Source organism: Cydia splendana, chromosome 12 (assembly GCF_910591565.1).
Source record: "Cydia splendana chromosome 12, ilCydSple1.2, whole genome shotgun sequence".
In the NCBI taxonomy this organism is placed as follows: Eukaryota; Metazoa; Arthropoda; class Insecta; order Lepidoptera; family Tortricidae; genus Cydia; species Cydia splendana.
Window position 1 is genome coordinate 11,101,034 of NC_085971.1, and position 15,452 is coordinate 11,116,485.

General features: G+C 36.3%; 1 protein-coding gene across 2 annotated transcripts; it reads left to right on the forward strand.

The window, feature by feature from the left end:
- Window positions 1–530: 530 nt before the first annotated feature.
- On the forward strand, window positions 531–15,264 carry LOC134795551 (tubulin polymerization-promoting protein homolog). Of its 2 annotated transcripts, none has more exons than XM_063767443.1 (4): window positions 531–633; window positions 13,232–13,368; window positions 13,744–14,025; window positions 14,479–15,264. In XM_063767443.1, exons 2-4 carry the CDS (start codon window positions 13,237–13,239, stop codon window positions 14,668–14,670), a joined length of 606 nt encoding a protein of 201 aa, XP_063623513.1. In that variant the 5' UTR covers window positions 531–633; window positions 13,232–13,236; the 3' UTR covers window positions 14,671–15,264. The 2 variants fall into 2 exon arrangements, with proteins under 2 accessions (XP_063623513.1, XP_063623514.1); XM_063767444.1 differs by having other exon boundaries at window positions 538–633; window positions 13,236–13,368.
- The last annotated feature ends 188 nt before the right edge of the window (window positions 15,265–15,452 follow it).

Sequence of the window (15,452 nt, forward strand, 5' to 3'; positions counted from 1 at the left end):
TGTCACGCACTGGGGAGTGTGAAGTTCTATAAGTCTATAGGATATATGGACTGATGTTCATCTTGTACCCGTAAATGGCTTTAGTAGGACCAGTTTATAAATGGGCTCCAGGTCGTTAGCAATTATACGCAAACGGATATCCTTTTATAATGGTTCGCTTACGACAGCGCTCATAAACGAACGAAGGGGACAACAGCCCTGGGATACGGAACAAATATATAACATGTACCCTCGTCGAACTCCTCAAAGAACATCGTACGTGTGTATAGACTATATGTGCTTACGACTTTCTTTTCCTGGACGTATGTCGAGGGCGCATGCGCGAATCTCGCCGCGCCCATCTCCCGCGCGCTTGTCAACAATGCCTGACTCTTGTTGGGGAGCGTAGTCGAACGTTCGTCTCTTGATATCCAGTATATAAATGACCTGGCGATCTATAGTCCATACGTTATCGGAGATTAAACTTATACTGGTTTATAGGTTGCTAACTTGCGCGCGGAGTACGATACAAACAACGGGGCAGCTCTAGCTTTGGTTCAGTATCAGTGCAGCCGCGGAAGACGCCGCGCCGTCCCTCCCGCTACGCACGGTCTATGTGATCTCATTTCCTATCTCATATCCAGACATATTTATGTGAGTCTATTTATATTGATATATTTATTGTGTGCGTGCATGTTTTATGGTCCGAGGTATTTTAAGAGGGCGCATTACTATTGAATTTTGGGGAATAAGATCGCGGTATGATTACAGTTCCCCTATATTTAATTATTTTTAATGAAAATTGAAATTCGAATTATAATAGGGGGCCGGGTGTATAATTATCTGGATATTTTGTATTACTCAGTTGTATTCATAATATATATGTTGTTTACTAGGAAGAACACTTTTATCCCTTCTTCATAAAAGGGTAACAAAAACAAAGGACGCGCTAGGGGTTGTAAAACGCTTGGTGAGGGCACAACTATACAAAACATTGTGTTAATTTTATAGCTAAACTATCTGACTTTGTTTTAGATGTTTTTATGAAACTATGTATTTTGTGAGAATTCTTCGTAAATACCTATCTAATTATTACTTACCGGAAGGCTGTTTGTTATACAGCCAGCAATAGAAGCTACTAAGCGAGCGTGGTCTTCAGAATAATCTGAGCGCCAAGCACTAACGCGCTTAGATAGCTAATACACACGCTACCCAGTAGGTAGTTCAAACGTAAACTTTTTAAAGAAATTAAGACAATTCAACGTAAGCCAAGATGCTCTTTCATCTGTAGGCAAAAAAAAATGTACCATTCAACTGCTTGTGCGTGGTATTGTTATTGATGTATTATTTTCAAATTTTCCTCGCGATAAATCGTTATCATTATCAGGGTTACGAAATCATCATTAATCTTGCAATTTATTGATAAGTGTAACGGTAGAGTACACTGTCACGGTAGGTGCACTTCGGATAACATAACACTTTGTCAACTAAATTTATGTGCGCAATGTGCGCATCTTTATGTACCCGCTTAATTTACCTACTATAAATACATCCATCTGTTATCTAGGTATATAAACTACGAATACGTATACAACAGCTAATGGGTTTATGCTAACTACTAACTACCACTTACGTTCTTAGAGTTGTGACTTTTGTTATAAATAGTTTTGTTTTACTTGTGCAGGTATATCTACAAATCAGAATAGAAAACTTTGGGTTTCTACAAATGGACATATAAGTTCTATATTTACCTAAAAATTCGTAAAAAAACTTGCTCTCGATGTCCCCGTTTTGAACAGACTTTCGGTAAAAAAAAATATGTATCAAACGAGAAATTCATTACCGGTTGACATTTTTAAAGAAATGTATAATAGGTACTAAACACTAACGGACACAACGCATGGAGAAAACATTTAAATCAAACGTATAGTTTCACTTTCAGTCTTTGGGAAAAAACCTTAGGAATTATTCAATGTTCCTTTATTTACCTACTTAATACTTCGTTGGGTTAACATTATTAGGTAACTTAAGTATTGTTAGATAAAAAAATAAAGCTACTGGCGAAAAATAGTTTTTCACAGAAAACCTTGAAAATCCGCGCTCGTAGCATCAGTTCCCCAGACGAGGCCATGATGTCATTCCGTACGTGTTTACGATTCAATACTCGTAAAGTGCACACAGTTCACCTTTAAATACAATTTCACCTCAGCAACTCAAACGAGCACAATTTCTTGCCAGATAACACTTATCGCAGTGTTTTGTTTCAGTTGTGTGATTTCTAATACTTACAACCATTTCAGAATTGCCTAATTTGTATTTATACTTCATAAATATTATGTTCTCGCTGTTTAAGATTAAAGCCGTAGGTATACCTAATTGTAACCTTGAATGTGGCAGTTACTAGTGGGGCCCACCACTTGCTAAGCTCCCTGATTCTATTATGGAATCTTCGAGCTCAAAATAACCATTTATGGCATTTACTTATACGGGGAAAAAATTCTCTTTTGTTTCACAAATACTTTCCTGGTAAACTATTTAGGTATTTGTCGATGTCGATAATTCAAGTCAAGTGCTCTCTATTTAATTCCTCACGTATTAGGTATATTGTTGTGAAAGTATTGTTTTTATTTCTGACGTTCAGTCACTTCCTAAAATATCGATAAACTACTTTAATATATGGGCAATAAGGTCGTGTGTACATATTTTTGGCACTTTGTCCACATCGATATCTTCAGACGTTACTGTACATGCCTAGAAAATAGAACTATTACACGTGACCACGAACACCGTAAATAGTTAAATACCTCGTACCCACGTCGGAAAAAATGTAAATTAATACATTTTATACAATCCACCATTTAAATCATTAGTTTGTAACATGTGCTTAATTAGTTAACTACTTACTGGGTGCCTAGCCAAGATGCCAATCGTTCGCGCCGTAGCGAGCGATACGGTCGTCTATCTCTATCACTCTTCCATATTAGTGCGACAGAGACATTTGGAGTTTCGTTCGCTATAGTTCGCTTTTTTAAAATTAGAAGACTACGCGATCTTGAGGCGTCCTTTAATTGAAACTATTACTTATGAAAGCAAAAGAATGTAAATAATCGTATAAATATGATTCATAATAGTTACATATTTGCCGTGACTTATTTTTCAAAAGTGTTTTTCAATAAAAAGCTAAGATACCTACCTACGTCACGATTGTTTACCCCTTTTCTAATGCTAAAAAAAAAACGAACTATACAGAGCGTAAACGATTGGCATCTTGGCTAGGGGATCATCCATTAATTACGTCACACGAATTTATAGGTTTTTTTACCCCTCCCCCCTCCTTGTCACACTTGGTAACATTTTGCAAACCCCTACCCCCCTGGTGTGACGTCACATTTTAGGCAATTTTGTTTTCAACGAAATCGACAATATTAACTCGGCATTATTTTTTTAATAAAAAAAAAATTTTGATATATAAATATTAGTAATTTTATAACACAACGTAAGTTACATCCAAAATCTCATTATTTAACTGTACAGCGAATAAAAAAATATAAATTAATTTTCGGTTACTGATGAAGTTAAAGTGACATCACAATGTTTGTGACTCCACCCTCCCCCATGTCACAACATGTCACATTTTCTTGACCCCTCCCTCCCCCTAAACGTGTGACGTAATTAATGGATGACCCCTAGGCACTCTGATGTTTTAGTTTCAATTAACGGCAAATGACCACAAATTACGCAATATAAGTAGCTACGTTCAAATGCCTACCAAATTACCTTTACATCGCATCTGGATTTTCAATTGGTCGGATTACCTTCTAGTTGATATAGATAGACAGAGAAAGTACGGTAGAGCATTAAAGCCGTAAAGCTACCCATAATCTCCGATATAGAAACTTGCAAGGCCGTTTACATTCTGTCTGCTTTTTCGCACGATATTTTCACTTTCCAGATTTCCCTCCATTTGTAGCGGTAAAGTGCGCTAACCAGATAGTATTAGCTACATTTTAGTGAAAACATTTATAAAACATTCTCAGTTTAAATACAGGTTCCGCTTATCGGAAATGTGGTTACTTTCGATAAAACAGCATTGACTTATATACCTTGTGGAAATATTGAAGTTTATGCACCTCAATCTGCATGTAGAGTCAAGATAGCTTTAGGTACTTTGCCTGGAAAAGGGTTCACTCACACAATTGAATTTTCCTCGGTAGTTTTCCGTTGTGCGACAGTAATTAACGGGTAGGTTATAGTTTAGTTTTTCGTTTTTTAGAGTTGACTGTTGATTAACGGTAAATTAACTCTTAGAACTTCACCTGTACGTAAAGCCTGACCAGTAATTAGGATCATTGTCAAGAAGGCGTTGTTATTCTCATGTATAGGGTGACAGTTCAGAATAGTATGAAAAAATTAGTTCCAGTGAAATTCCGCAACATGTACCTATTTAGGTACTTACCTACATGGCGCGTGATCATATTATATTCCTGGTCAGGCTTTATGTACCTCTACCTCAACTTTTATTTATTGCTTTGGGGTGCAACAACAAGTTTATTTAAACTGAAATAACGAAATACAAAATACATACAGTGGAAACTGGATATGGAACCTGGGTTAGTGGAAAACCTCTTTAACTGGACCCAAGTTCTCGGTTCCAGTCCCTTGGCAACGAATTACCTCTATAAGTGGAATTTTGGGACCTTTATAAGCGGAATCCATTTTTTCGAAAATTTCTTATTTTTACCTCTATAACTGGGTGCAGCCGTCTCCGAAACCTCTATGAGTGGAATAGCTCGGCGTTATAAAATTTGTATTTTTAATAAACCGTCATAAGGAGGGTAGTTTGTTTCGTTAACATTATGGTTCGTGTTTTAACTACGTATTTTGTATGAGATCACACATCGTTCAGTTTTTTTTTCATTAAAGTGCAATCGGTACATTGATTTATTTAACCATACTGGTTTCTCTTGCATAAATAAATATTAGGAGTGATTTTGTTTTTGTAATTTGGATTATTTACAGTATTTCTTTTTTTAAAGTCAGGATTACATACCTATTTTTGTTAATACATACATATCTACATACATATTTAATAAAAGATGATTATTTAAGTCTTGATCATACCATACGTGACCTCTATAAGCGACATTACTAGCATCCACAACCTCTGTTAGCGAGAGCCTCTGTAAGTGAGAAAACGTTTTATTTGAACCTGGTTTAGTGGAAAACTGGATAAATGGAAAACCTGGATAAGCGGAACTAAACAGCCGGTCCCTTGCGATTCCACTTATCCAGTTTCCACTGTATTATAAGGTAACGGGCGCCAAGTTCGTGTTAGTACGTTATTTCGTTAGTTTTGTTTCTGGCGCAAATAATAAGGAATTCAAATATTTTTTATTCAAATTATATATATGAAAAAAATCTGTATTATTTAATCTCATCAATAAAATAATAACCAATATTTTAGTGATTAAACTGAGAGTAATACGACGGTTGAAACTGTCAGACGGCCGCGAACAGCTGTGTTGTATGCGTGCACTTTTTTTAGGCGTAAGGTGCGCGCTCTCACTTGTTAAGCTTTTAGGAAGGAAAAGCTAAACCCATTCGAATAAAAGTTTTTGGGAGTGTTTCTGTGGGTTCCTTAGTAATTGATTTGATAAGAAAAAAGATTGAATATATGCATAGAAATACCTTAAAATTGCAATAAATCGACTCACGAAATAGCGGTCATTTTATTTTACGTGTGTCTCCTATTTCGTGCCACTCAATCAAGGATTTTCTAGATACATTTTGAGTGCTTGTTTTTAAATATAACAACGCAGATAATTAAAAAAATAAATTAGAAAACAATTAATGTATTTCATGGAGTTTCGTATGAGCGAAATTCGGTATATGTTTCTTTCACTAGAATTCTCATAAAACGAGTTTGAATGTGCTCCGAGTTAAAATTTTTAAGGTATATTCCACGTATATTCTCATATTAACTACTAGCACAATTTTATTTATAATTCAATTTATTTGATTTAATTTGTGTATGTTTATATTGTTGGTCAAGCAGATCTTGTCAGTAGAAAAAGGCGCGAAATTCAAATTTTCTATGAGACGATATCCCTTCGCGCCTACATTTTTCAAATTTGCCGCCTTTTTCTACTGACAAGATCTGCTTGACCAACTATATCTAACGTATAAGATATAGTTGGTCAAACCAATGTGTCAGTCAGTAAGAATCAGGAAAACTATACTCATCCTTTTCTTTTGGGTGCTAGTACTAGTGTAAGACAAAGATAGTATGATTCTCTTTGTCTATGATTGAAATGAGACAGTCCTTTGATAAACTATAGTTATTTTTTTTTGTAAATATTTTTTTTATATATTTTTTAAATTTTTTTTTAATTTTAATTTTTTTATTTATATAGTTTAGCTTTTAATCAAGTATTAAAGTACCCATATGGTGTACAAAGTCTTAATTCAACCATTAAAGTCGACGAGTTCAAAACACTTGAAGCTAGCTCTCAATTTAATATTTTTTTTTTAATATTATTTTCAATTTGACCTTACAATTAAGTAGGTAAGACCGTTAAATATTTAAAATGATCAGCAAATTATCACCAATTACTCTAAGAAAATTTACTCCGAAACATGGGACACGAATTCACGAACTAGGAGCTGAGCTAAATTTGTATCACGAAATGGGAGCCAAATAAGAGGTTCACGAAAAAATTCATATAAAAAAAAGTTTCAACTAAAACCCTACAGTTTATACATTAAATTATTAACAAAGAACTAATATAACTTACTCAAAAGCTTTCAAGGTATTGATATGCTTAGTAAAATTTAATAAAAATATACAAACTCTCAAGAGCCTACCTGCCGAAACAGGGGCCCTTTACCTTACCTGTACCTCTACCTCAACTTATTTGTACTATATATGTAGGTAGTTTAATAACTACCTATGTAGACCAAGTATTAGTCTTAGCATCACATAATATGTCGTTGTGATTCTCATTATACTTAGCATACAAAATAATTGAATTTGCAATGTTACTCACGTTGAAGGTGACTATATATTAGGTGTGCCTACTATTGTCCGTAGTGTTTTGTAAGAATATACCTACAGTGTTGTAATTCTATTAATTAATTTGATTATAAATAAATGGGTAGGTAGGTATCAATCTTCAATAAGTAGGTACATATTTTTATGTGGGCTTGGCTCTTCCTGTAGCAATCCTGTAAAAATTGCGATAAAATCTTCCTGTTAAAATTCGTCCTGCGATAAAATTAAACGTTCTATTTATTAGGTTAGTTTGTTTATTAAGCGTAGGTAATAACACTTTCTAAAGTGTCTAAACCCCAATAATTTATCTAAGCGTAAGTCCTTTTTATTAAGTTTGAAATTACGCCGTTTCTCACTCGTGACTTAGTAGAGTCTTTTTCCTGTATTCTACCAATTATTTACTTTTTGTATAGGTACCTACAAATTTGTCGGCTTAATACATTTATCCTTGTACACAAAATAAACAACCAGTTATGTTTTTAACCTTGAATGGCTTGAGTGATAAGTCACACGTCAGTCATGAGTATATTTTGTTTGTTCAGATTAGAGAATATCGATTGCAGTTGTAGATGTATTAAAGAAAGCCGAAAGGGCGGCTATTTTGGCACCCTTGGCTGTCCCTTCGCGGGCCCTGTTTCGGCATCATGAGTCATGGTCGGAAAATAGCGTACCTATCATAATGGGGTGACGTCAGACCTGTCGAGTGGGTCACGCATGGAATAAGTTTGTATAATTATATCATGAAACAAAATAGATGCTAAACGTGTGTTAGGAGTATTAGGTATCCATAATCGAGTAATGAATTAGAATAGGGGAAATTCTATTTTAGTAAGATTTTTCCATACCATATATTTTTTTATGCTCCTAATTACTTAGTCCAATTAAGAAATAGCATTAATAACAGCGGTGTATCTAACCAAATTACTTTTGAATATATAATAATAGAAAAAAATAATAATACTTAATCAAATAGAAAAAAACACTTATTTATCAATTGGCAATGGCATTTTAGTTTAAAAGAGACATATACATAGCCATAGTTGATTTCGACTTTTATTTACTGTTGGCTAATCGTATGTCCTTTTATTATACATGCATCATTCTTAGACTACGCCATGTGAGTTTGGAGAATAAATCAACGACAGCCTCTAATATATGTCATGCACTGTATTTCAATGATCGCAGTTGCAGTGTTTACGGAGGCTCTGCAATTAATAATTCGTCGGGCACGTGGGAACGAGCGCCCACCTAACTATTCTCTATACGTTTTGTATTCAACTGTTAGCTCGTCTCTAGTATAATCAGACTCTACTATTCGTAACTAACTAGTGTAGTTTGAGATCGCATTATACTGGTACGCATGAGGCTAACGACGGCGATCGGCGGACGATGATGTTTACAGCCTAGCGCGACCCGCCCGAGTGCGATGGCCGGAATTGCATAAATATGGGCCAAGCAGAAGTAGGTCGGAGAAGGTGCCACTAATCAACCATCGTCACGCAAACTAAGACGTACTTGCAACATTTAAGTAAATGTGGCACGAGCGTGCCTAGTTCTTAAGAGCCCCTATTGAACACAGAGACAGAACTGCTTAAAAAGTTATTAATAAAAACCCCATTAGTTTATTCACATGCTTGACCTTCCTTCGAGTTAGAACTTAGAATAGAGTACGCATTGCGACATTTCTTTGAAAACTTTTTAACAAAGAAATTTATAAACGTATGAAACCTTGGCGGTGCAATAAATAGCCTTCGCATTAATAACAAAACAAACATTTTGCGTATAGTCTATTCAGTAAGCTTACTTACATAAACGACTTGTGTAGCTATTGAAATGGAAAAGGAAATTTCAAATAGCCGCCCAATTTGTGCATCGCCCACGTCCCATGTCAAGTCAAGTAGGTTTTAACAAAACTGTAATAAAGACGCGCCCAACTCGGATAAGTCTCGTATTTTAAGGCTGATTAGGAAGTAAGTAAGTACCTACTTAGTGTACTTTAGCAGAGATTTGTTATCATTGCACTAAGTAGAGCACATAAACACTCCTGAAACCAAGATGGTAATAAGTATAAACTCTACATGATGACTCATATGTATTTGCTCTGTTGAGTATGAAGTTGAATATGAACAAACACTGCGAAGCATAGGTATTAATGCACACAGGTATAGCAAGTAGCTAATAGGTATATAGGTATAAAAGGACCACGCCACCTTGATCTCTAAGGTCAGATCATTTAGTCTAGATTTTATAAGTATTAATGGGTAGAGCACCCACAGTCCTGTGGAGGTGTAATAGCATATTGTTACGGCCCCCGCGCGCTTCTCAAGTCAATTTTAAATTACATGTTTATTTTGCATGACAATGCAGCCGAAATGCAGGGGCAGATTTAAGTTTTCCTGTTTTACGAATAAAATGCTGTTAATTATTTTTCACCTCAGCAGCTCGAACAAGGGTACTTTGCTTCTTAAAAACAATGTGCAAAATGCGATTTTGCTCACTGAGTCATTTTGTCTCACTCAGTGAGCAAAATGCGATTTTGCTCACTGAGTGAGACAAAATGACATTCAAGTGACCTTTATAGTCATATGTCATTTCAACATGCGCGGTCTAATACAAGTTTGATATACTTGGGTTCTATTATCTCTGTCCCTCTAGGTATGTTCTCACTGCTTAGGGTGAAAAATTTTGTGTACTACACGAGATCAAAGTTATTTACATCTCGTGCGCTTTTGAATCCCTTACTACGCTCAAGATTCTAAATTAGATTCACTCGCTACGCTCGTGAATCTATTATAGAATCTTTCGCTTGCACGGGACTCAAAATAAGCACTCGAAAAAATATCAAACTTTGATCTCTTGTTGTACAAATAACTATTGATCTTCATAGTCTTCAAACTATTGCGTCTATGAATTCATTCTTCAGGGGTATTTCATAACAAGTTTTTAAACTTGATGATTAAAATCTTTCATAGGTAGGTAGTGGGTAGTGCAGCTGAAAATTGGGTCAGCAGTCGGTATCGGCAGTCACAATACGATTTCCGCGTGTTGCTGTATATACTTAGGCACCTATACAATTCATACAACCCACTTTTATTCAGTCAGCAGCAGAAATGTCTATAGCGGAAAATGTCTCTGAATTATCTAGCAAACTAACGTATTTTGTCAAGACTGGTGGCTGATCATTTTGAGCTCTAGTTACGTCTATAATAATTGAGTAAGGTACCTACTGTAAGTATTAGGTTATAGGTAACTTGTGGATTTAAATATCTAAATTATAAGGTCGCTCTGTTGCCGCTCTGTACTTACACGACACCGGAAAATCATACATTTCTATCGTTTTGTTCGTTTTTAAATGCATTTAAATGTGACGTGTGACCTCTTAACGTTTCACTATGACAAAGTTCTAAGGGTTACGTTCTTCTGTGCTAGCCAATCAAGATTGTCGAAAGTTAATCTCGTTTGAGATGTACCTTTCCTTGTATGTATGCAAATGAATACTGTGAATTACGGGAATCTCGACTAACGTGAGCATTATCAACAACTTTGCAAAACATTTCGTTAGCAAGGTCGGTGATGTAATTGCCGGTTTTAGCGGTTTGTTGTGATCCGCGACTCTCGTTCCTATTGCAATGGGTATTAGATAGGAGCAAAACGGTTCGCATTTGGTTATTACGGATGACATCATTCCCGACCCGCGTTTTTAATACAATATTACCTTGACGTTGGTAATGGTTGATATGTTTTTGTAATACAATACCTACTTCCTTGCACTTTAAATTGGTTTATGACGCTACCTATCGTGTCAGTAACGATAACGGATATCTTATCAGTATCTTCGCACTTAATAAAAACAAAACATTAATAAACTGGGATTTTTTTCAAGCAATTCATCGCGCTGAATCTCGACGTTTACATGTAAAAAGCATTTCAATTATGTTTATGTTTAACGAAGATATTGAAGCTTCAATTAATCGCTATTTCGTTCCGCTGTGTAGCGTTTATCGATATATAACATGATTAAAATCGACTTTTCACATCCCTAAAAGAGCACACATATACGCTTTTACGCACACATACACAGCCTGGGCGCATCAAGAAAGGCAACACTTGATTTGAAGTCCACCTTGTCAACAGTATGGTTGTCCTTTTTTGACAAACGGCATTTTTAAAAGAGCGAGGAGAGAGAAATGATACTAGTTGCTGCGACGTGAAAGAGAACAGAAAACGTTGGGCCCTTGATTTTAACCAACGGTGAAAATTATTTTAACGGCATTAATTTTAAGTTATTAATTACCAAGCTTACGACGTGAAAAGTTTGGAAAACACTGCGACTGCTGACACTGAGCGAGAAGGAAATAACAATTAACACGCGTTCGACAAGGATGACGGTCAGGGCATGAAGTTATCTAGATCCGAATTGTCAAATGTCCACAGCGCTATCCTGTGTTGCCAGTAGTATAAACAGAATTACCCGAAAGTCTGAAATTTCTTTCGTGAATCGGAAGATATTGCTAACGAGTAATTAAAAATGACGTGTTATTGTAAAATTTAAGCTAAAATACATATAAATGAAAATTATAAAATTATAAAGAAATATTATAACTTATTAACCATAGGTATAATGTACCCATGTAACATGTTATGTTGAAATAAAGTGGCAATGTTATTGTGACGTAATCGCGTGTCACTCTGGGAATGGAAGACCATGTTTTATTAGACCATGGCTTGCAGCTAAAATATATAGCAACATAGAGTTGGGCCATTTCTAGGGATGTAACGATACATGATTTTGCCGATACGATACCGATACCGATTTTTGAAGTAAATAATCGGCGATACCGATATCAATGGCACGACAGTAGTTATAGACGGTCAAGCAAATCTTGTCACTAGAAAAAGGCGCATATTTAAATTTTCTATGAGACGATATCCCTTCGCGCCTACATTTTTCAAATTTGCCGCCTTTTTCTATTGACAAGATCTGCTTGACCAGCTATAATTAATAAATAAAATATTAAGGAATTACCTATATACTTAATATGCATAAAACATAGTAATGTATAATAAACACTCGACTTTGTGAAGTGTGAAAAACTGTAAAACAAATAACGAAAAATGCCAAATCAAAATCAAAGAAAACAATTATTTAGGATCAAGCAATCAATGCAAAAGTAAATCCAAGTCAGTAAATATAGTTCACTTTAGGTAGATTTTTGGTATGGAAACAAAGTTTATTCAGCAGCGTCATTCGTTTCGCGCGCTTGTCAAACTGTGATATCGGCTGAATTTAAATCGGCGATTCCGATATATCGGCCTGCCGATTATATCGGCCGATATATCGGTATCGGTATTGTTACATCCCTAGTCATTACACATTTGACCAATATCAGGCTCTGGTGGTCTTGGTTAGTTACGTTAAGGTAAAATTTATATACTTACTGTAATAGGCTCCTGGTGCCTAGCCAAGCTGCCAAGGGTTAATCCTGCTCACGTCTCCTGAATCACCATGTATTGCCGCCTTTTTCTACTGACAAGATCTGCTTGACCAGCTATAGTTAATAAATAAAATATTAAGGAATTATATACCTATATACTTAATATGCATAAAACATACTTATGTTATAATAAACACTCGATTTTGTGAAGTGTGAAAAACTGTGAAACAAATAAAGAAAAATGCCAAATCAAAATCAAAGTAAACAATTATTTAGGATCAAGCAATCAATGCAAAAGTAAATCCAAATCAGTAAATATAGTTCACTTTAGGTAGATTTTTTAGTATGGAAACAAAGTTTATTCAAATTATTAGCAGCGTCATTCGTTTCGCGCGCTTTTTAAACTGTGATATCGGCTGAATTTAAATCGGCGATTCCGATATATCGGTATCGGTATTGTTACATCCCTAGTCATTTCACATTTGACCAATATCAGGCTCTGGTGGTCTTGGTTAGTTACGTTAAGGTAAAATTTATATACTTACTGTAATAGGCTCCTGGTGCCTAGCCAAGCTGCCAATCGTTCGTTTCGTATCCGTAGGGTTAATCCTGCTCACGTCTCCTGAATCACCATGTATTTCGGTACTTTATGTATCACTAACTATTTGCTGCTGACTGGAGTACTGGATCGTTTAACATATCGTCATTCGACCAATCATTGGTCATATGAAAAATTGTACTTACCTTATTTTTCAAACGTTTCCAGTCAGCATGTCCGAAGCGAAGGCCCAGGACTCCGTGGAGCAGGTGACGCAGGAGGTGAAGGCCGTCAAGCTCGAGAACGGCGCCGCGCCGGGCGCGACCAACGGAACCAAGCCTGAAGACAATGCCGTCTCTTTTAAGGTACTAACAACTTGACTTCTAATGGACCTTATCTCGTGGCTATAAGGTCTATGAGTGGTTAGCTGTGCCGACGATAGTACCCAGTACAATTGTCTGCGGAACAATAGGTACTTTTAGTTTTATCACAGACAAAGAAACATTATTAATGTAAAGTAGTTCAAAATATGGTAAGTATCCGCAAATTCGATAGCTGAAACAGATGGCGCTGTAGGGGTTATTATGTAATAACTATGTATATGTACCTACTTAGTTCAGCTCTCAAATGTGTAAACAGGCCTAAAGCTTCTATGTATAATATACAGAGATAGTAGCTAGGTACCTCTTCTCTAAGTACGTGTCATATAAATTAAGACGGTAAAAATCTCACCATTCCAGGACGCTTTCAAAGCCTTCTCAAAATTCGGCGACCCGAAGTCAGACGGCAAGCACATCACGCTGTCCCAGAGCGACAAATGGATGAAACAGGCCAAGGTGATAGACGGCAAGAAGATAACCACCACAGACACGGCCATTCACTTCAAGAAGCTCAAGAGTATGAAGTTGGCTGAGGCGGATTACCTGAAGTTCCTGGATGACTTGGCGAAGAGCAAGAAGATCGAGTTGGACGAGATTAAGAAGAAGTTGACGACGTGTGGACAGCCAGGGTTGACTTCTCATGTAAGTGCTTATTACTCTTCTTACATAGGTTGCATAGCTATCAGATATCCTTAAAGTAATGAAATTATTATCTTTTTGTCTACTATCTACCTTTCTTTATTTTTAAGCCATATCGAGCGCTACACTATCTTTATAATGTACGTACCTAACTAATCTTTACCTAAACCAAATGTTCTTAAAACAAGACAACGTATAATAGTGTTCAATCACGTATAGGAGCTGTAGGTAGGTATATTTAGATACCTACCTATTATGCGTGATGGGCCGTGAATATGCTTCGTAAATACTAGTAATTAGACTTCCTAGCTATCTACTTATGCCCTTACTAAAATGTCAAATTGAATAAGTATAATTCTAAGCTAAATTCAACCCTAGTCAACAAACATATCGTTTACAAAATCTTGCTACTGCATTGCGTTTTGCATTAATGTCCAACAATCTCCCTGCTTCCAGGTCGCAAAATCCCCCTCAGCCGCGGCAACAGTGGATCGCCTGACAGACACCAGCAAATACACGGGCTCGCACAAGAACCGGTTCGACGAGACCGGCAAGGGCAAGGGCATCGCCGGCCGCAAGGACATGGTGGACGGTTCCGGATACGTCAGTGGTTACCAGCACAAGGACTCGTATGACAAGTCGCATTAGCTTTAAACACTAGCTGCAGGGTCGTAAGTCAGATTCCACCAGAGCAGCAGCGCCACTGTCATAAAAAAACTGAAATGTTTAATTGTTCTATTCTAATTCTGCTTGGTCCTGTAAGCAAAAATGAACATTTAACTATTACGAACACCTAGAGTAGAAAATACTTTGCTCACCGCAGGGTAATAATAATTCGCATTCGTCTTTTTTTGAGAGTAGCGCGAACTTTTGGAAGCAGAAGAACACATACTGTAAGGTGCCGTATCGGTTTCCTTCTACGGTTGTGATCGTACCTACTACGAGAAAAAAATAAATGTGGTGGGGTGGAGAGGCCAGATCTTACACTTGGGATGAATGTCAAACCGCCCTGATGCATTCTGGGGCTCGAAATCTCCCTGCGACTTAAATCAGGCCCTGCAACTAAAATATTATTATTTAAATTTTAATCCCCACATAACACGTTGTACATTTCCGCTGTAAGTTTTACTATTAACGCATTCATCGATGGCGCTTTCTGTGTAGTAGACGTGTAGCGACGACATTCCTTTCCAATCTGTCTAGATTTATAAATATTTAAAAAGAATACAATTCTTAAGACACTATTTTGTATGTGAGCAGTTGTGTAATTGTTATGTTCTTAATGATTGATTTGAATGTAACTTTTGATGTCTAGTCGTAAGTAGAGTTTAGATTCAATCTACGTAAAAAATCATAATGTCATAATTATAAGTTTTATAGTTTGTTTTTGTTTGTTCGAGTTATCGATATCTATTGTAGGAAAAATAATA